Genomic DNA, 22,588 nt, shown 5'->3' on the forward strand with positions numbered 1-22,588 from the left:
AGTGAGCGAGTGAGTGAGCGTGAGGTCAGTAAGTAACTGAGTGAGAACCAAAGGAGGGACTAGTCGGCAGCAGAACAAAAAAAGCTCTTAATTAGCAGCAGCAGCAGCAGCAGGGCATTGGGCGCATCAAGAAAAGAAAAACAATAAAAAGAATACTAAAAAACAAGGAACAGAAGATGAAGAAGTAAGAAGAAGGAAGAGAAGAGAGAGAAAGAAAGAAAAAAGACCGGTCAGAGAAAACAAGTCTAGATATATGGAGAAAACTACGAAACGCCCTGCAGGAGGAGGAGAAAGAAGAAAGTTCGATTTCGGCCCTCTTCCCAATTCGAAATTGGAAACTGAACAAACGGTTTTTCGCCCGTGCAAATCTGAAATGCAGATCGGGTGGAATTCTGTGGCACGACAACTATCTTACGCTATGCTATGCTAGATAGTTACTGGCCCTTGAATGGGGGGGAGTAATATCCACACAAATGTGACAGCCTTATGTTATGTGCCGGAAACTGATTGGAAGCATTGCTAGTAAGTTACGCGCCGCGGGTGACACATTCCCCCCTGGCAGGTCCAGCTCAACTAGTAAGGCGAGTAATACTAGTTAAGTTAGTTTTATCCGTCACAGAAGCAAATATGCTGCTCCCTCACTCCCCTTTCTGACTTGGACGGACTAAAGGAGTGACGCGATATTCTCCGAAGAATTGTTGGGCAATCATACCTACATACATTACTTGGCTATACTATAGTATAGTCTAGGTGGCACCGAAAGCCTTACGTATGTACACCACAAAGCAAGCTACATATGCCACATCTGTAGGTACCCAAAACAGGGCGTATGTAAGTATGTAACCACCCGCTGCACCGAATGCTGACTGCATGAAACCATGCTATATACATAGCTATACTATAGAATACTATAATCACCATTATTACACAGCTGTAACTTGTAACCGATGAATTAACTTTGTGCATTCGTCATCCCCATATGGGGGTTAGACTAAAGTGTTGGTAAGTGGAAATGGTGGTGGTGGCTTGGATCACCGATCGGCCCCAACTTGGCGGGCTAGCTAGGCTGGCTGGCCCCATTTTGTTTTGTTTCTTTTTTCGGGGTTAGTAACCTAACTATCATCGGGTTACCCAGAATAGAAATACTGCAAGTTGCAACAATGAGATAATAGTTTGGATATAGTTATTGATACTTTTTCGCCTACGGAGTAAGTATTATACTAAGATAGATAGATATTAGATACTCCGGGAATAACGTAGGTATGTATGTACTCCGTTGCACGGCACATTCTTCATTTTACTTACTTTTCAAGGTATACAGAGTAAAACAAGAATAAAATTAGCCCCCCTCCACCCTCTACGGAGTAAGATAATCATAGAAAGGAGAAATAGGTAGGTAAGTAATACATACTGGGGCAAGGGTAATAAGTTATGCATCGAACATTCTAAGAATACTTCCGGCACCCCCTTTCCTCCCCCTAAGTATTATCCCCTGCTTACAACTACAAACCTAACTACATAGCTGTCTTCTTGTCATGGTTACCAGACCCTGAATACAGAAAATAAGTAACTAATAAAGTGACTAACCTACCCCAGAAACTCAATCCCACACCCACCCACAACTTAGTATCCAGCTAGACAGGTAAAAAAAAAGAGATAAAGGGATGTACAGTATTGTGGCGATACATACTACGTAAGTAGTATACCAAGTACTCCGTATGGTACACAGTATAAAGGGTACAGGTATCCCTTGCATCAGAACAATGCCTATATTCTTCAGTTTTAGGGCGTCTGTAACTGACTGGTGAGAGATTTGCCGCTGATCCCGCGGGTAAATAGTGTGATAGGTACCGAAGTTAAGCATTCTTGGGAGATATTATCTATCTGTAGGGGATGAGAGAGTGGAGTGATGTGGAGTGGGGAGAGAGAGGAGATGGGGAATTCGTTTGAGGTGAATTAGTTGAGATGAGTTGGGATTAAGGGTCTGTTTATTATCTAGACTTATCTACTGTAGCTGTAGCTGTGTCTATTTAAGTGTGAGTGTGAGTGTGAGGTAGTGGTGGTCATGTAGGGTAGGGATAGATAGTTACGATGGATGGATGATGTTTGCCTGAGGCAAGAGATCTTATAGTTAACCCTCTATACAGTCCAAAATTCAGTTTATTATCTTCAACCATCTGTAGTAATCAAATGTCCATATTGTAACTTAACATCCTACCTACAAGTATAATACCATACAAGTCAATTCAATCCAGATACCTCCCCTCCATAGTCCTCTTTACAACGCCCCGTTCATCCCATCCCATCCCCAAGAATGCAAAACATCACACAAAGAATGCACCACCCACCCCCCGCCCATACCACTACAACGCCTAGAACTCCCATCTTGACAACAATACCTACAAATATCTTATCTCAGCCCCAGAACTCACAGCCAGCCAGCCAGCCAGCCAGCCAGCCTCCGGCAGTTTCTTCCGTCCATACAGCGAACTTTCTTTCTTGGCTAGGGCCAGGGCCAGGGTCCTTCATAGTTGGGCGGTACCAGTGGCTTCTCTTCTTGTTACCAACCAACTACATAGTATTCTACGGAGTAGATGATTAGGTACCGTCTGGCTGACTGGCTAGCTGGCTAGTTGCTGACTGGTATGTGGTGTCTTCGCGGTGGGTATTGGTGCTATGCTAGTGCTGGTGCTGGTGCTGGTTACTTGGGGGATGGGGATGGGGATGGGGATGGGGATGGGGATGGGGATGGGGGCCGAATGCAGTTATCCACTTAGTGTGTGGCATTGGCATTGCAATCCCTTGTCATTTCTCTGAAGGGTGGCTAGTGCTTATGTTGAGTTTACGCGATTGTGGGTTTGTCATTGACATTGGGATAGAAATTGTCATGGCAGGACTGGGTCTATCGATCATCAGGCATTGCATCACTCATATCACATCAACGAACAAGCACCACTATTTGGGATAATCCTTGATATGATAACTCTTCAACTTCACAAACTGCTCGAACCCAAACCGACTGAGCGTCACTCCACGGCCCGAATTCTTCCATCCCGTCCAAGCCAAATCCTATACCACCGTTAGCACATCTGCATATTCATCATCCTCAATATCAACAACAAACTCACCGGACTAGGATAATCCGACCGATTAACAAACACCGTCCCGGCCTCAACCCTCTCCACCAACTCCTCCGCAGCCTTAACATCCTTCGTCCACACACTAGCCGTCAACCCAAACTCACTACTATTCATCCACTTGACAGCCTCCTCATCCCCCTCGACCTTCATCACCGGAACCACCGGCCCAAACGTCTCCTCCGTCATAACCCGCATCTCATGCGTAACCCCCGTCAACAGCGTAGGCCTAACATAATTCCCCTCCGACGGGGGATTCTCAAACGACTCATTCTCCGGCGTCTCATCCTTCGCCCCCTTCTCCACCGCATCAGCAACATGCGCCTCGATATCCTCCTTCGCGCGCTTCGAAATCACCGGCCCGATCTGCGTCTTCTTATCAAACGGATCCCCAACCACATACCCACTCAACACCTTCTTCACCTCCGCCACAAACTCCTCGTAGATCCCCTGATGCACGTAGACCCGCTCAATCGCGCAGCAGCTCTGCCCACTGTTAAAGATCGCCCCATCGACAATCTCCCCAGCCGCCCAGGCGACATCGACATCGTCGCGCACATACGCGGGATCTTTACCCCCGAGCTCCAATCCAACGTTGACGATGCGATCAGAGGCCGCCTTTTGCGTAGCTAGTCCGCCCTCCACGGAGCCCGTGAAACAAATATGGTTCACACAGCTCGAGCGAACCAGACTCTCAAGCAGCGTCGGAGACCCAGAATGGACATACTGAAGCGCCTTCTCCGGCAGCCCCGCTTCATGGAACGCATTGGCGACTTCCTCCGCGACAGTGGGTGTCTGCGGTGAGGGTTTCAGAATCACGGCATTACCTGCCAAAATCGCAGGGATTAAGTTATTAACGAGGACGAGGTAGGGGTAGTTCCAGACGAAGATGATCAGTACTACGCCGACGGGCTTGCGCTTGATGTATCGCTTGAAGCCAGCTTCTTCTTCCCCCGGTACGATTCCCTCTTCGCCGAGGACAGAGTCGCTGATGCGGTTTAGGTAGTGGCTGCGCTTGATAGCCGTGGCGACTTCGATTCCTGTGTAGGAGATGGGCCGGCCCATTTGCTCGGTGAGTTGTCTAGCGAGGTCATCCTTTCGTTTCTCGAGCTTGGCGAGGGCGCGGGTTACGATTTCCTGGCGTTGCGCGAGGGTCGTGGATGTCGAGAAGGATTGGTAGGCTGATTGTGCGGATTCGGCGATGCCCACGATGTCTTCGGGGTTGGCGCCCGTGCGGTTGAGGATGGGGCGGTTGGTTATGGGGGAGATGGTGGTGATGTTGGGGACGGACATTGTGATGTGAAATATGGGTATTGAGGGGTTATGGGGGACGTGGGGAAGGGAGTTGGGGAAGAGGATGGAGTGGATCATTTATCGGCGACGTCAGGAGGGGTATGGCGTCATGTTGTCGGGAGGTGCCTTAGGGTTTACTACGATGAAGTATAGAGCTACATGGTATGTGATGTAAGGCAGGATTATGTATGCCCGCTTCCGAGGGGCCCGAGTGATGGACATTACACTGTCGATCCGGTGGCGAACTGGTAATTGCTCTTGCATCAAGTACCTATACCTACTCTATACTAGATGTTTTTAATCAGACATCCCGCACCAGCCGGGCTCCTGCCCAGGGGTAGGGGTAGTTCCGCTGGTACCAGTTTACACTGAATAGATTAGCTCGTGGACAGCTGGCTTGTAGATGGGCTACTTACAAGGTAGTGCGGCCGGCGATCCGTGGATGCGTCGCCCATGACCCTCCGAGGATGACATTGTGTTTTCCGTCGAAGAAATCAGCTGTCCTTGATTAGCTTTGTTTGTATGTGTTTGGCGACAAGCTTACATGTATATCCGGGGTAGATTTGCATGGCCTCGAACCCGTCGTGGGGTGCAAGTTCCGTGCTCGTCCACTCCCAGACGCCTCCCAGCTCTCCATGACCGGCGAGTCGGTCGCCGTTCTGGATGACTGGGGTGGGGTGCCAGTGTTTGAAGCCGACGTTGCAGTTGTCGAGCTCAACAAACACCGGCAGAGACTCTCGCGAAGGGTGCTGTACCGGTTGGTGGTCGGGGGTGCGAGGCCGTAAGGGGTTGATCTCGCTATGTCCGTGCCCATTGACTCCGTTGGTATCACTATGACAGTAAGCCCTGTGCATCCAATCGAAGCGGTCTACTTACCTATGGCCGTTTGAAAGACCGTTACTAGTTTCCTTCAGTCGAGCTGCATGCGCGTAGATACTCTTCGCCTCTTCGAAGCTCGGTATCCTGCAGTCCACCCACTTGGCATACTTTGCCAATTCATCGTACGACGCGATCACCGGCCAGTCCTGGGCCAGCTCGAGCGGGACGGAGCCAAACACGGTGCGAACGGCAAAGTGTGCCATAAAGTCGTTCGTAGCGTAACTGCTGCTTTGACTGACACCATTGCAAGTCGGGTATGTCTGATCAGACTTGACCAAGACCCAAGACTCTGGCTTCTGAGGCAGATGATTTGCCTGTAGATACTTGGCGTACTCTCCATTGGTAATTGGTCGCGCTTGCGCTTCGAATGCTTTGACTGTGATCTTTCTCTGGGGCTTTTCGTTATCCCATCCATAAGAGTCACGAGGAACCGAATGACCGTCATCGTCTAGACCAACCAAAAGCGTCTGCTCGGGAATCGAAAACCACTCGTTCGGTCTTGCTTCTTGCCGGGCATCGCGGAATTGCTTCTCAAAATCCGGTTGCGGAACAGCTGGAGGCGAAAGTGTTCTTTCGCTCTGGATAAGCATGTAAAGGAACGTTTCCAAATGCATGGCTTCATGCTCGAACCCGATCCAGAGTGCTTCGCCGAGCACTCGATTATCAGCCACATTATGCTTCTCAAAGATGGACCTCACCCTACTTCGAACCCGCACTTGATAGTCTAAGATGTCTGCAAGGGCAGGCCATTCGTCCGGAATCTCGCTGTGAGAATGGCACTTTTCGGGGTCATCCACATCGGGATCGATTCCGCGTTCGAAGATGAGTCGATATGACTTGGGGTGCGTTGGCTTTTCGCCCAACGCTCGGGTCAAATGAACATCTACTCTTGTCAACATACGTCTATTACGCCTGGTTCCTGAAAGGCAAACAAAATACTGACCGAGAAAAGTAGGAATGTGCCCGAGGTAGAAAATCAATGCATTTCGCAATTTGATCGGCTTCGAAAGAAGTTCTTCTCTGGGCACCATGGCCTTGGTGACAATATCCCATGCCGTCCACAGAGACTGAAACTCCTCAAAGCTCGGCACTGATTGAGCTGCATATTGTGATGGGCTCGTTGGAAAGTTGAGGGTAGCCGAAGAGAGCACGTGGATAACTGCCCGACAGACATGTTAGTATAACGGTCTCAACAGTGTAACATGCTGTGCACAATGCAGTGCAACATGAGCAGTCGTAGCACATTGCCAAAGGATGACATACGGTAATCCCCAGACTCATTGCCAAACTCAGCGTCCTCAATTAAACCCGCATCATGCCATAGCTGATCGCACTGCTCGGGGGCATATTTGAATGCCTCCTCGAAAATCAGCTTCTCGCCTTTCTGAAGCAGTACCCCGTTTATAGTCACGTCCCGCTTTGGCGCGTAAAATGCCTGGTGCCGCCCTTCGACATTATCGTACTCCGTCACGATGTCCCATTCATCGAGCTTGAATGCTTCGTATCCAAGCACAGCGTTCGCATGCGACAACCCGTTCTCGTAGAACTGCCGCGTTATACCCTTGGAATCATTGTATGCCTTGTACACTTTATCCGAGTCGGTGCAACTATCCAACCCAAGCACCATCAAGTCCGACGGCCCCAGGAGCCTGGAAAATTGCGACAAGAATTTTGCCGCCGCAGGACGATCGAAGTTTCCTATTGACGAACCCATTGACATGATTACCGTTGGGACCTTTCGATTCGCGGGGTTTTCCAGCCAGGTAAGGGCGTCGTCGTACGTGCCATGGAGGCCATGGAGCTCGACATATTGATACTGATCGAGGGACACTTCCGAGAATGTGCGCTCCAACTCCGAGAGCGACAGATCCAAGGCATAGTAGTCCACTCTTTTGCTCGCCGCTTCGAATTCCTGGAGAAGAATCTCAATCTTGCGCAGATTGCTACTACATGTTAGGATCCCGTATCTGCACCCTAGACTCTATACATGCTCCGAGCGGAAGGAAGACGCACCCACTACCTAGCTCCAGTAATTGCGCATTATCCGGGATGCGTTCAACGATCCTCTTCGCATGTGTCCGTAGAACGTCAATCTCCGCGTTTGTGAGATAATATTCCTCCAGGTACGTAATGTCCTCGAACAGCTTAAGCCCCTGAGCATCGTACAGAAGCATCGTGGGCATGGAACGGCAAGTTCCTGCCGGAGGATCTATACCTCGCTGGATATCATTTACCAAGGAAAACTTCACGTCATTCTGACGGATATCGACGATGTCAACGCCTTTGACGACCGGACATAAGGGTGACATTTTGGTGAGCACGGAACTCTAGCAACAATAAAGCAAGTAGAAAAGCAACAGCTATACAAGCCACTTCAGAAAAAAAAGTACAAGTTCAAGGGTAAGCCACAGAGCTTATATTATTGTATGCGCGCGCAAACCGCGGATGGTATCGGGGGGGGCTAATGAGGGGTAGATGAGGAGAAGCGTCCAGTCCTTGCAGAGAGGGTATGCAAGATTGATCATCTACGAGTAGATCCACCACTGGATAAATAGCTCGACAGGTCAGACTCGAAGTTGGCGTGGGGTGTATCAGAGAGGACAGTATCACGCTGCGCGTCCCACCTCTCTCAAGAATATCAGGGGCAGCTGTTCCTGCACTATCGAGGGAAGCGGGCCCTTGCAAACAGCCCACCATGACTGACTGGGTCATCGAGATGGTCTGGACACCCTCCGCATTGTGTAAGCTCAGGGCGATTTGTCCCACCGCAGGCCGGAAAATACCGTTGAGGCCGCCCTGCACGTCAATCAGACCATACTGGGCAGGGTACACATTCCGGTGGGATGGCTTGGGAACCCACCATCCGGGTTACTTTCCAAGGAACGACCAGGTGTCACAGCGATCCAATGGATGAAGCACCGCAGGCCAGTGACGCATGCGGAAAAGAGGTCCAACCGCCGAGGGCCAGAAGGAAGCGCCGACACGAGCATGACGTTGAGTTTGCACTGATTGCATTGGTTTGCATGACTTACTTTTGGAGCGGGGATTACCGTGTTGGGTACTGTTTGTGTTGTTTGGATACCCCACCTCAGTTTGTCTGGTTTGGTTTACTGCTGTTGCCTGTTTTGAGGCAGTTTGTCATCACGGGACGGCATTTCCCAACCACCATTTTATACATCCATCAGGCTTGTCTAATTGGCATTGGACACATCCCCCCTTCAATCCGTATCGCATGGAATATGCCTCAGTGGAGCTCGTATTGACTAGTACCTGAGTCAGATCAGTGTTGAGCTAGGGTCAGAAACAAACAACGAAGATTCATCAGCACTACGGTAGTAGTCATAAAAGTTACTCCGCATATCCGCGTGAGTCCGATCAGTGACGGACGAACCCTCTTAGGCACATTGGTGTAGCTGCTTATTCATTACGATTAGGGCTGATCAGCTGCCGAGACAAGATCAGCAGAGGGATTCCGCCGGTTGAGCAAAGGATAACAAAAGACACCCCAAATAGTATATGATCATATGGGTGTATAGCGGCGGCCAAAAGCATTATATATACGAGCATCGGTAGTACTTCGGGATATCTCCGTTGGTCACCAACTAAGAGCACAGTTTTAACTAACATGTATCCAACGCATCTAGCAAGTCCAGTGAAACAATTTCTAATGGAATAGTTGTCGGATATCTTTCCAGTAGTGAAATACCGTAGACTAATAGTGGGCATGCACCTCTCTTTAGAACTTTAAAGATATAAATAAGCTCAGGACAACCCAGGATTCTGTGTTTGAAGTTCAATAAGTTGAGCACCACTTTTAACATGCCGCAAAATGTCACCAAGCAGGCGCAATTACTCGCAAATGCGGGACGCCGCCTTGAACATCAGAGCAGACAGCGACGACGAGTACGCACATTCAGATATGGACGCCGGCGAAGACGAGGCATTGCATATACTCATGGAAGCAAATTACATCGAGGGTGCTTCGTATGATCAAAGCTCCACTGACCAATTTGCAAACGATGATGAGGACCCTTTATGGCGAACCCAGACTGATAATTTATTCAGCGGGAATGACAGCGACGGTGCAGATGAGGGAGAGTATGCCTCGTTACAAATTCAACTCCCTGATCCTGACAGCCAGGGCGAACAATTTGACTGCCCACCACCACCTCCATCTCCCTGGTTACCATATAAGAAGTACTCACACAAAGAGAAGTTCGCCAAGCCAGCACTTAAAGACAAGCCAGGTGGCGAATCACTCGACAAAATCATATCCTACTGTGATATGGTCGTCGACATGAGCAATATCAGGTCCGCTCTTCGAAGCGTAGAGCTCTACCTTGGAAAAGGCCAACCCCGGGAGGCTGATACCGAGGCCCAGAAGGCTCGGGATTTGGCAGAAAAGTATGACGACAAACCAGTGCTCGCACGGTGCAGGTACTGGCAGGCTCGGGTAAAGTTTGCCCAAGGAAAATATGATAAGGCGTACGATTTATTCAGCGAATGCCAGTTATGGATCACCAAGCAACCCGAGGCTAGCACAATGGCGTTTTACCTGCCACTCTGTCAGCCAGGATTGAGCGACCAAGAGCGACAGCACTTGCTGGAGGACGCACACAGACGTGCAATGCAACCACAGAAGATGCAAGCGGTTATTGAAGTGCCAGACAACCGAGACTCGAAACGAAGATGGGAGGATAGCCTTCACTTGTTGTCGCAAGATACCATCCCACAGCCTATGCATCGGCGGAGAATAGCCCGCCCCAAGTCTCTGCTCGAGAGGCAACCGGAAGATTCCAGTGGACTTAAACTTGGTGGGAAGCAAAAAGTTTTCACTTTTGAGATGCACCCCAAGGGCATGGCAACAAGATTCCGGCCGACAGATATTTTCTCTGAACAGCCTTATGAAGTTATTGTGCCACGAGAACAATGGGAGGATTTCATTGACTATCACAGGGACCAGAGCGTCACGTTGACTTATCTGGAGAGGGAGAGACGACGGTACGAAACCGTCATCCAAGAGAAGTATAATCAGCGCTAACCCGCTGCGTGCTGGTCTGCCTCTTTGGCAAGGGAACATCCGGTTTGGTGAGGATGTGGGATACTGTTGGAGTAATGGTCTTTCATATTGTTTATATATAAGGCTTCTTTCATACCGTTTTCTGCACCTGCCCGACTAGTGAGTGTCACATGCATATCTCCTTCTCTTCCTTCCTACCTTTCACATATACCCATTATTTGATATAGTTCAACTCAGTTAAAGTCATAAAAATCATTTCATAGCATTGCGATCGTAGATACGCCTCAAACCTTCAATAGCTACCACAAAGCCAAGTCAGCAATGTTCAGACCCCAAGCCCAGCTTGCAGCGCCCATAGCCCCAACACTCATCGTAAAGGCCATTAGAAGATTGACGGCGTTGTTATCTAAGAGGTCCCGTCCACTTTCTACCCGCCGGCTTTCGTGTCCCGATTCAGTTTCTCCTGCGGATGTTCCCGTCGATGTTCCAGTAGCCCTGGTTCCTTTCAGAGTGGCGGTGTTAGCTACTGCCTCGGTGGCGTGTACCTGCGCACTCGAGCTTGACCCAGCAGGCTTCAGACCGGTGGTATCAGCTGGGACACCGGGCTTAGTAGAAGAGGGGTGAACAAGGACCTGCAAGATAATATCAGTACTATCCTCTGCTAACAATCCGGTAGATGCTAAGCATGTACTGACCTTCTGACCACCAGCTCCTTCGACAACCTTTCCTGTTCTCTTGTCGACCACACTAGCCTGCAGCAATCCACCCAAGACACTATCCAGCACACTGCCCAAACCTCCCCACATTGTCACGGCCAAGATCCACTGGGCCCGGCTCTTGAGCATCGACAGGGTATCGGCTTCGGCGCAGAAAGGTAGGATAGCAGCGGACGACACAGCAATTGTAAAAGCACCCAGCACTCCTGCTAGGAGTCCGGTTCCAGTTACACCGCCATTGGTACCGGGGGGAACGACGCGGAACGTGGGAGAGGTGATCAGGCGGGGTTTGGACTTGGATAGGATACCAAGCTCGGAGGAGTATGTATCAGCGGCGACTGCGGCGTAGTTCCTACCACGATGACCTGTTAGTACGCGCATAAGAAAGGTTAGAAACAGGGACAGGCCTTACGCGACTATTCCCACGACCAACAAATCCGCCACATTATGACCATTCGAAAAGCACTGTGTTGCGCTTGCAGGTTGTCCCGCAAGAACATATGTATGTAGGAGAGCAAGCACTGTCGCGACAACAGAGTTCGCCAGGACTTGGATGTGGGTACGCTGACCCTCGCCGCCCTCGGAGCCGGTCGCGGAGAGCGTCAAACGAGCTTTAACATCGTGTTTAACCTGGAAAGTACGTGATCAACAGTTAAAAACTGCGGATCGATGATGTGAGCAAAGAATATACCTTGGTAACTTTGGTGCCCCCAAAGTAGAATACTCCTAACAAGACAAAAGGAGCGGACCATGGATGAAGAGCATGGGCGCTGGCTGTCAGCGCAGCCGCAATGAGGCCGGGAGTGGTCAGCGACTTTCGCGACCAGGCACGATGAACAAGCACTATCACCGCTGGGATACCGATGTATGGTTTCATGGTGAAGGCAGGTAGCGACACCAAGGAAAAGCAGGAGAAAGTTGGGGCAGAAAAAGAGATCGGGGAGAAGAAGAGCATCGCGTATCTTAGCTTGACCTTTTAGCGCGGGTAAGCTCCGATGGGGACCAGGTGACCATCCGCGGGTTGATGTTGGTGATCGGCAAACAACAAGAGTTGGATGACTGTATGCACATGGATGGAAACAGAAGGCAAATCCAATTTTAGAATTTATACAATGGCATCTTCCTTTTCACCTTTGAGCTGTATACATTGTTCCGTTCTAATCTTTGTGGCAGTGGAGCCCCCAATAGATCGATGGATTGATTCTAGCTGATTTACCCCACAAATATACCGCCATTCATACATCCCCCTAGATTAGCTCATTTGCTCATTATGAAAGGAATGTTCACTGAACATACACTAAGGTTAAGCTCCTATTTTTCTTAGTTTGGTAGTAAGCTTGCTTGATGGAGATGTCAAGACCATGGGAGCATTACTTAACCATGGCTTCTGCCTGACACATGTGCGCAGCAGCTGCAAGCGCCAACCCCGCCTGGCCAGATCCATCCCCTTCAGTCCCACACTCCCAACAGCTTGTTCTCTCTTCTCTTTCAGTAGTCTACAACTAGGGAAAGCTTTCAGCTTCAGAATCCATCACTTTCCATCGTCTAGCATCGAAATCAACATGGCTATTGTCTACGGATTGCCCACAGTGGCTTCCACAGTAGCAGCAGCGGTATGAGCAAGTCCACTACCTTCTAAGAAACCCACTGACAAGTCATCATTTCATCTAATAGCTTGCAATTATCGCTATCATTCTTGGAGCGTAAGTGACTTTCTCACTCTTGCCATAGAGGTATACGTCGAGGATCAAGCTCATTCATCTCATTAGGCTGTCCTGGTCTCGTACAGCTTCACTTTACCTTCCCCTTCCTGATTGGGTTCCAGCCATCGCCACCCTCTTCCCTCCTCTTACAGCACTGGCACTGTATCTTGCCAATCAACTCGCCCAGCCAGCTGCAGATAACCGCCAGTCATCTAGCCCTTGGCGAAGACTCTTTCCCGTCATCAACCACCTCCAATCCATCATAACCACAGTCATCGCCACCGTGGCCCTCGCCTATCTGTACCCAGAGAGCATCACCACTTGCCGACTAGAGCAGGAATGGCAGTCATACTTCCGCGCGAAAGATGCTCAACCGATCCGTGCTATTCAAGACGAATTCCGCTGCTGCGGATTCCGGAGTATCCATGACCGAGCGTGGCCGTTCAAGGATAAGACCACCGGGGATGATGCTTGTGAGGTACAATTCAATTACGGGACAAGCTGTCTGGTCCCGTGGAGACAGCAGCAACAGAGTGCTTCATGGATGGTTTTTGCAGCTGCTATCTTGACTCTACTCATGAAGGTCTGTGCATGTGCTTCGTTATAGGTGATTCCTTACTAAGGCAGCTACAGGTTGCATTATATCAGGCCCTGCGTCAGCGACCGAGCTGGATGACAATGCAATTTGGCAGACAGGCACGCAGTCAGCAGCGGATCACGCACGCTGCGCTGGAGGACGAAGACGCCAATGATGACGCGGAGGAGGGGCAGCGGGGAGCGTTCCTGCCTCGTGCGGGTCCAAGGTTTGACAATGAGTGGAATGATCGGTAGATCGCTTTTCTAAGGGCTGACTGGTCCATGATTGCAATCAATCACAGGGTTGTTTGCAGCTTGGTAGCTGAGTTTCCTGCCATGCACACACTAATGCAACTAAGATGAACCGGTACTGGTACGAGCAGTGACAAAACCAACGAGAAGAATCTAGTGTATTACATTCGCAGTCGTCTTTTTCAAACCCGAAACAGGTTACGACTAGTTGTAGAGACACATATATTACATTATTACTCCGCGTATCATACAGATATGCTTGACTTGCTTCTCGCAATTGAGGTCATCCGGTCCTTATCAGCGTCCCTGTTTCTCTAAAGGTGGGTCGAAGGGCGCCTCAACAGGCGTAGATAAAGGGTAGAGGGAAATCGGGGGCCAGTACCTTCACGAAGGACACCCCAGCCGAGCCCCTGCTTGTTTTTCCCTCATTGCAGCGGCATGGAGACAGATAATGCGGGTGACGACTTCTCAGCCACCAGGCAGAACAACTGCCCGGCCATTGACTTTCGGCCGGCAAAACGATGGGGGGCAAGCAAGCAGGATGTATGGTCCGTTATCAACGAAGGTGCCGAGGCCTCTCGCATCAAGCCATGCGTAAACCTCAGTCAGGGCTATTTGTGAAACTACCCCTCATTGAATTTTGCGTGATGACCGTCTTGTTAACGATGGCAGGTGAGGTAGATGGAACCCTCCGGAGTTCGTCCGTGAAGCGGCTAAGCAGGCCCTGGACCGCCTCGAGTGCAACAAATATGCTCCAACCAAGGGCCGCTCGCGGCTTCGGGAGGCTATATCCAAGACATACACTCCCTTTTGGGGTCGACGTACAAACCCCAAAACCGAGGTAGTTGTGACCACAGGGGCAAACGAAGGTATAGTACTGGCCCTCGAAGCATCGGAATGTTATGTTTCCTGTCGATTGTGATTAACCTGACATAGGAATGCTTAGTGTATGGATGGCGTTTCTGAATCCGGGTGATGAAGTTATGCTTTTTGAGCCCTACTTTGACCAGTAAGTTGGCGCCCCTTGCCCTCGTTCTCGGACGTTCTACTATCTATGTGATACTTACACGCCCCGCTTGCGCTCTCTCTGCCGTAGATATTTGGACGACATTAATATGGCTGGGGGCGTCATTCGATACGTTCCTCTGCGACCTCCTGCGAAGGCAGACTTTGCAATCTGCTGGTCCTCTGAGCGGACCATCAATTTCGTCGAGTTGGAACAGTCAATCACCTCACGCACCAAAATAAAAAGAACTATATATGAGTACTTCATAAATATCAGTACTCAGAATACATAGAAAGTTATAATTTTAGTAGGATAAAACCTACGGAGTACTTAGAGTGGATATCTCCCATGCCTCACCACGTGACGTCTCCGCATAAATCACGTGATTTGTTCCGTTTGTTTGTTTGTTGTCTGTTTGTTTTATACTTTACTCTGTTTCGGCGCCTTGCGGGCCACGCCGGAGGTCCTAGCTACTGATCACATGAATAAGATAAAATATAAAATATATTCTGTTCAAGTTAGTAGAAAAAGTGAAATAAATAAAGAAAAAAAATAAGGAATAGAGAATGGACTTGCAAGTAGCTGGCTGGCTGTAATAATAATTTATATTAATATTAGTATATAACTATATTTGAATCTTTATTTTATATTTAGCTATAGCATAACCTTCCTATATTATAGTAAGTATTGTTTACGTGTTTACCGTAAGTTTGACATGATTTGAAGGCATTCAGGGCCATATTCGTACTAGTTCAAATAGTGAAGTCCCTGCATAACTAGTATCTAACTACACCGGCTCAATCGGGTATAGGGCTATGAACTGAATTGAATTGAATTGAACGCCCCATCGGCTCGGCCCGAATTCTCACTCTTTAAATGGTTTAACCATCTACCAAGTGCCAGAGTTGGACATGTTACAACGTGTTCCCCGCGATGGGCTCCAAAACCCTAGGCCTGAAGAAGTACTCACCGCGGTCTCGAACAGGGTGCCGGACGTGTCGTGCACGACGGATTAAATGCGACGAGACACCAGGACCATCATGCAAGAACTGCACGTCGACAGGTCGTACTTGCGACCGGTCCCCGCAGTTTCAGCTCCCCATAAAATCGCGCCTTCGACACGCTAGTCACCTGCACAACTACATTTCCACCAACCTGCCCGGTATGACAGCCGATGAGCGCCGCTGTCTCGCCTTATTTCAGACATATACGATGCCCATGCTGACCGGGTTATGTGATTCGGAACTCTGGCAACGGCTCGTGCTACAGATGAGTCAGATGGAGCCGGCAGTTGGACACGCTGTCGCAGCGCTGGGCGCATTCCACGAAACTACGACTGTGGGTGTAGCTGGTATGAACAACGATTATCGGCTCTTTGCACTGGAGCAATACGGGCGCGCGATTGGAGTGCTTCGCCGCCGTCTTGCATCCGGGTCCGGGGATCCCCAGCTACGGATTACAGCGTTGGTGTGTTGTGTGATCTTTGTGGTGCTAGAGTTATTGCAAGATAATTATGGAAACATATTGGTGCATCTGAGAAATGGGATATACATCCTTATGAATGAGACTGGCCCGAAAGCGAGGGAAGCAATATTCAAATCCCTTCCCGCTGGTGCGAAAAATGATAGTGAGCGAGAAGAGGATGCGGTTTTCACGCATATGTTTGCGCAGTTGACGGTCCAGGCAGCGCATTTCAGCGAGGATTCCGTGATGAGGTTGCAACCATTGGATGCGCATCTCTCCACGGTCCATTACGACAGTATAGAAATTCGCAGTCTAATTGAAGCAAAGGATACGTTGGACCCGTTGATTGATAGCATGGTGCGCTTCTGGACGCGCTGCGAAATAGAGCTTCGAGATCGCTCCGCAGATCATTATCCTCTCTATGTCGAGCAACAACGGCAATACAGTAACATAAAACGCCATATCAACGCCTTTGAGACATACGTGTCCCAAGCCCAACACTACTCACCCAAGGAAACTCGAGCTATCGATACAATCCGCGTCAGTCACATCGTCATGAGTACCTATATCGCCACCTTCATGGATCTCACCGAGACCATCTACGACCGATTCCTAGCACGATGGACCCGAGCCGTAATTTTGACAGAGCAGATCGTCGCCAGTCTTCAAACGGAATACGCCCACAAGCAACGGCCACTTCCCAACGTCATCTCCGATATTGGGGTCTTCGTCCCATTGTTTTCGGTAGGGATCAAGTGCCGCGATGTGGGTATCCGAGAGCGTGTGTTGAGGTTGTTCCGCACATGGCCGCATCGTGAAGGACTGCATGACTCAATGTCATACTTATACATGGTGCGGGAAATAGCGAAGCTGGAAGGGGAGGCAGCCGATGCTAATGGGTATGTGCCGGAGAAGGCGAGGGTGCGAACGATGATGTTTGAAAAGGTTGGAGATGGAAAGAATGCGGTGCTACACTACGCGTTATCGGATCCAGAGGCGAAAGAATTGGTAATGAGGAGAAGAGTTTTTGTAATGGATGAATTGATATAATTCTCTATTGACTCAGCCAAAGGCCTTGATTCTGATACCTCACTCTCAATAACCAGAGTTAGATCATCCAGGCTTTCATGTATTTACTAGGATATATTTACAGCGAGTTCTCACCTATTCAGATACAAGTATCAGGGTACGAGTCACTATATATTTAGTATCTCCGGCGACTTTCGCTGACTGCAATTTTGCTATGAAAATAAGAAAAGATTTCCCGCACTTCATGGGCCGTTCTTCCTATTGCTGCGGCAAGATCGCAGGCTACATAGGGGCCTGAAGGGCCGTGTAGTAAGGATAGTAGTATATTCAATAATATTTAATAATAATATATTACTATCATTCATTATTATTATCTGTAATTACTTATTTTTATTTACTATTATTATATAGTTTAGCAACAGTTACATATAGTAGTAGTCAGTTATTTATATATTATAAAAAAGTTATTTACTGTTATTCTCAGATAAATTTTATTTTAAATTAATAAATCTTATTTAAACCAGATAATTACACTTTATTATTATAAAGTTATATACTGTTTGATAATACTTATTAAATTTTATTAATAAAATAAATAATTCTTTATTTAATATTTTATATATTAACAACATCTGTTACTTACAGTTAGAAAAAATATTATAAGATTAAATAATATATATAAATTATAAATATTCCTGATCTACTGATTATATTATTTATATAATAATATATTCTTATAATTAAGAATCTTAAAAGTTGTATAAAATTATATTAAAAATAATAAAGAATTAAATTATAATAATTATATAAAATTAATATTTTATAGATAATATATTAAATCTAATTTATTATTACTAATTGATAGTTGTCCAAAATTATTATATATATTTATTATAAATACTTATTTAATCTTATTCTATAGTCCTAATAACAACTAATTCTTTAAAAAATAATAATAAAAGAGTATTATTATCTAGTCTAAATTATTAAATTCTTAATATTATATTAAAAGAAATAAGAAAATTTATAATTAAAAGTAATGTTTTATACCACAGCTGAGATATATTAATAAAAATTTATATTTAATAAAGCTTCCAGTAATGATTATCTGTGAATAACTATAAATAAGAAGATAGTTAATATAATATTAATATAAAAGATTATTATAAAAGATTTTTATAATAATCTTATAAAATAACTAGAGATTCACCGGAAATAAAACTTAATATAATAATAATAAGATAAATTAGATTTATTATATTAAACAGGTATTGAGATAAAATACTTTTTTTAATAAATAGAAAATAATATATTTAGTATATCCTATTTAGAAAGAGAGTAATAATAAAATTTAATAAAATATATTATTAAAATCTATATATTAGTATTAAATTTATTTATAAAAATATATTTCTGGATAAGATATAGGCAGGATTTATATAATTTTTAAATTATTTAAAATAAAATTAAATAATTATTTTATTAGAAATTAACGAGATCCAGGTATACAGAATAATAAAACTAATTTAATTAAAAAAGATAAGCTATAAGCTAAAATAATAAAATATAATTAATCTATTTTTTAAATACTCTTACAAGAAGTATTAATAATTGATTATATATATTTAAATAAATACTTATCTATATTTTAACTTATTTACTAGAATATTACAGTTCATAAATAAATTATACTCAGTAATAAATATATAAAAATAAAAGCTAGTATAAACAACAGATATTTCAAGATATTTTATTTATTTATTATTTTTTACTATTATATTAAAATTACACGGTAATTTTCCTGCTGTATATAAGTAAATTAATAAATTAAATTTATTAAAAAAAAGAATTAAATTATATAAAATACTATAAATTCTGAAGATATATAGCTGGGAATCAGTTAATCCTGAAATAATAATTATTAAATATTAGAAAATATAATAGCTGTAAAATATTTAAATATATATATTATTAAAAAATATTATTCAGCTAATTAAAATAAGTATAATAATAAATATAATTTTTATACAGATACAGATCAGCTACTAAAGAAATAAAAATAAATTTATAATAGAAAAAAAAGATAATATCAATAATTAAATTTATAATAAGAATTTTATATAGAACCAGACTGTAATTATATAATATTAAAGAATAATAAATAAAATAATAATTCTTTAATTAAGCTCTGATAATGTCCAGGTCTTTAAATATTTTAGAAAAAAAAATTAAAATTAATAAGTAGATTAAATTATTTTTTATAAAATTATATTAAAGCTAGTAATACTAGAAGATAAAAGAATTTTTTAAATATATTTTAAAAGATAATAACTAATCTCTTTTTAATTAAAATAAAATATATTATATAAACAGCCTAGAATAATATCAAGAACTGGAATAATTTATTTAATTAATAAAAGTATAAATTATATTTCCTTAGTATTAAAATATTTTTATTATTTAAAAATAATTATCTGATGATTATTCTTAGCTTAATAATATTAATACTAAAAATAATACTAGTTATAAAAAATTATATTATATTTTAAATTAATTTTTTTTTTTCAGGAGCAGTAATAAGTCTAATATTTTATATTAATATTATAACTAAGTATACTATTATTTTTAGCTTACTGTGATATATCTCCAGTAAGTATTATAATAAATATAATAATAATTACTTATTCCTTATAAAAAATACTGTAAAAGTCTTTTATAATAATCTTAAGATTAATATTAATATTAGCTAGAATATTTTAAAATAAGATATTATAAAGACCCAGTATTATAATAAAAAAGTTAATTAAATATTTTTATTTTTAATAAGATAAGCTAGCTAGTATTAGATAAATCTTCTTTAAAATTTTGAATATATTATAATAGGCTTTAAAATTATTAATAAAAAAAAAAAAAAAAAGAGACTTTACTTATAATTAATAAAATAACTATATAAAATAATTATATTTAAATATCTCAAGCTCAAGTTCTACTTAAAATAAATATATAAAAATATATAATTATACCCGCCCAGTACAGAGAGTTAAAATATAATAAATAAAAATAATATTATCAGATAATATAGTCAGAGAATTTATATAAATAAACTAGAAATTAATATAGCTATTAATTAATATAAAAAAGATTTTAAATATTATATTTTTTATTAATTAATATTTACTATCAATATAAGGATCTGTAAGTTTAAAAGAATATTTATATTTATTCTAAATCTTAGTAAGCTGATATGGTTTAAGAATAAACTAGATAATATAAATAATTTAATTATATATTTATAAATAAGACTAAATATTCTTATTAATAAATATTATTTTATTATATTAAGATAATATACTAGAGTACTATTATAACTAGAAAATAAATTAAATAAAATTATTTAGAAAAAAGATATCTCTAGAATCTAGACAGGAGATATATTAACTGGATATAATAATAAAAAATAAATCTTATATATAATAATATTATAATTTAATAAAATAATCAGAATATTTTATTATTCTAAAATATAGTTTAAATAATTCCAGATTAGATAATAGAATAAAAAAGAAAAAATATAGTAGACTATAAATATATTATATAAATATCTCTTATTTCAAGGAATTCTTTATAATTAATAAAACTAAACTCTGGATCTTAGAATTAACTGAGATAAAGTATATCTTTATTAATAATATAAATAAAAGATCTTATATATATCTCTTTAAAATATCCAGTTTTCTGGAAATAGACCTGAATTCTTTAAGTAATATAATTAAAACTAATATCTTATATAATACTATATAGTTACTCCGGGAAATTAAAGTAGTAAAAATCTATAATCTAAGTATAATAATAAATTTAAAAAGCTAGTCTTGAGAATAATTAATATTAAATCTAGAATATTTTATAAAAAACTTCTACTGGTTATTTTTATTTTTATAAAAAAGAATCTTTTAAAAAAGTATAGTTAGAAGACTCTCTAGGCTATTAAAAAAAAAAAAAATATTTTTATAAATTATATTAAAAAAAGATATATTATTTCTAATAAAATTAGTATTACTGTCTATGCCAGTATTACTATCAGTATTATTATTAAAACTAATAATACTATTAATATCTATATCAGTATTACTGTTAAAATTAATAATATTATTAATATTTATATCAGTATTACTATCAGTATTACTACTGAAACTAGTATTACTGTTAATATTTATATTAGTATTATTATTATTATTATTATTAATATTTATCTTTATATTATTATCTGAATTAATACTAATAATATGCCTGGTATAAGTATCAGGATTAATATAAAAATTATTTATATTAAAATTACTAGTTACTACTAGTTTAGTTATTATTAAAATTAATATTAATATAATCTAGTTAAGCAGGCTCTGCTTATATAAAAGTATTATCTAGATATTTAATAAAAAAAAGACTTATATTATATTCTAATCTCTAGTAACTAGTCTTTTGAGGATAAGATATAATAAGTATTATTAATTAATATAGACTAGTTAAATAAAGTAAAATATAATTTAAATTAAATAATAAAGAATAAAGAAGAATAAAAATTAATTTATAAAAAATATAGCTAGAAATAGAAATTCTAGATAGTTTTTATAAATTTTATAAATTATAATAAAAATTTAATAATATCTAGAATTATATTATTAATAAATAATATTTTCTAGAATTTAGATATATTTTTATTATCAGAGATTTATATATATAATTACTATAGTAACTGAAGATATTAATATTAAAGATATTAATTATAGAAAGATAGATATTATATATATTAGTAATTTATAAATTAATATTATTATAAGAATTATTAAGAGTTTATTATATTTATATCTATTTAAGATAGATATATATATATCATAGATTATATAAATAAGAGAGTGGTAAGTAGAATATTATTATTAAATAATATTAGTATTAGTAATTAACTATAATAAGTAGTAGATATATATCTGAGATTATTATAGTATTATAATAATAGTACTAGTACTATATACTTAAGTATTATTATTACTTAGTAATCAGTACTATTATAATTATAACATGATTTTAATTTCTACTACTAGTAGTACTTAATTATTAAAAGAATTCTGTAAAAGTCTTTTACAAGATCTTATATATTTAATAATAAGAATTAATATTATAATTATTATAATGTAGCAGGCAGAATTAATTATTAATTATTAAATTTATAATATTAATTATACAGTTCTCTATTATCTGCTTAGTAATATATATAATTTATATTATTTATAGCTTATTATTAGTTATCTTTATTTTATTATTTTTATTTATTATCTCTAATTTTTTTATAGATATTAGCTGTCTAAATAACTTTATCTTAATATTATTATTATAATTATATTTTTATATTATTTATTATAGTCTGTTATAGGATTCACAGCAGAACCTGTAATAAAATTTATTTATAATTATATAAAAATTATCTTTTTTCTTCTTTTTTCTTTTTTCTTTTATTATTT

The 22,588-nt window shown here is 41.3% G+C and overlaps 5 protein-coding genes across 5 annotated transcripts; 2 read left to right on the plus strand and 3 right to left on the minus strand.

Moving 5' to 3' along the window:
* Positions 1 to 2,878: 2,878 nt before the first annotated feature.
* On the minus strand, positions 2,879 to 4,456 carry BO79DRAFT_290699 (aldehyde dehydrogenase family protein). The gene is made up of 2 exons (XM_025688914.1): positions 3,129 to 4,456; positions 2,879 to 3,069 (listed from the first exon to the last, which is right to left on the minus strand). Exons 1-2 carry the CDS (start codon positions 4,428 to 4,430, stop codon positions 2,956 to 2,958), a joined length of 1,416 nt encoding a protein of 471 aa, XP_025534943.1. The 5' UTR covers positions 4,431 to 4,456; the 3' UTR covers positions 2,879 to 2,955.
* Positions 4,457 to 4,658: 202 nt separating this feature from the next.
* Positions 4,659 to 7,623, minus strand: BO79DRAFT_203324 (DUF323 domain protein). Its single transcript, XM_025681710.1, has 7 exons — positions 7,323 to 7,623; positions 6,573 to 7,252; positions 6,253 to 6,468; positions 5,307 to 6,192; positions 4,975 to 5,261; positions 4,847 to 4,928; positions 4,659 to 4,798 (listed from the first exon to the last, which is right to left on the minus strand). Exons 1-7 carry the CDS (start codon positions 7,616 to 7,618, stop codon positions 4,732 to 4,734), a joined length of 2,514 nt encoding a protein of 837 aa, XP_025534944.1. The 5' UTR covers positions 7,619 to 7,623; the 3' UTR covers positions 4,659 to 4,731.
* Positions 7,624 to 9,138: 1,515 nt separating this feature from the next.
* BO79DRAFT_159140 (uncharacterized protein) lies at positions 9,139 to 10,350 on the plus strand (the record flags this gene model as incomplete). Its single annotated transcript, XM_025678936.1, has 1 exon — positions 9,139 to 10,350. The coding sequence occupies one exon, from the start codon at positions 9,139 to 9,141 to the stop codon at positions 10,348 to 10,350; it is 1,212 nt and encodes a 403-aa protein (XP_025534945.1).
* A 246-nt stretch (positions 10,351 to 10,596) lies between these two features.
* BO79DRAFT_203327 (DUF92 domain-containing protein) lies at positions 10,597 to 11,963 on the minus strand. The gene is made up of 4 exons (XM_025681711.1): positions 11,737 to 11,963; positions 11,458 to 11,675; positions 11,025 to 11,397; positions 10,597 to 10,961 (listed from the first exon to the last, which is right to left on the minus strand). The coding sequence occupies exons 1-4, from the start codon at positions 11,920 to 11,922 to the stop codon at positions 10,629 to 10,631; spliced, it is 1,110 nt and encodes a 369-aa protein (XP_025534946.1). The 5' UTR covers positions 11,923 to 11,963; the 3' UTR covers positions 10,597 to 10,628.
* Positions 11,964 to 12,492: 529 nt separating this feature from the next.
* On the plus strand, positions 12,493 to 17,096 carry BO79DRAFT_203330 (Zn(II)2Cys6 transcription factor; the record flags this gene model as incomplete). Its single annotated transcript, XM_025681712.1, has 7 exons — positions 12,493 to 12,658; positions 12,720 to 12,748; positions 12,815 to 13,331; positions 13,382 to 13,575; positions 14,114 to 14,170; positions 14,917 to 14,947; positions 15,486 to 17,096. Exons 1-7 carry the CDS (start codon positions 12,608 to 12,610, stop codon positions 17,094 to 17,096), a joined length of 2,490 nt encoding a protein of 829 aa, XP_025534947.1. The 5' UTR covers positions 12,493 to 12,607.
* Between the last annotated feature and the right edge of the window lie 5,492 nt (positions 17,097 to 22,588).

Source organism: Aspergillus costaricaensis, assembly GCF_003184835.1.
Source record: "Aspergillus costaricaensis CBS 115574 unplaced genomic scaffold BO79scaffold_44, whole genome shotgun sequence".
NCBI lineage: Eukaryota > Fungi > Ascomycota > Eurotiomycetes > Eurotiales > Aspergillaceae > Aspergillus > Aspergillus costaricensis.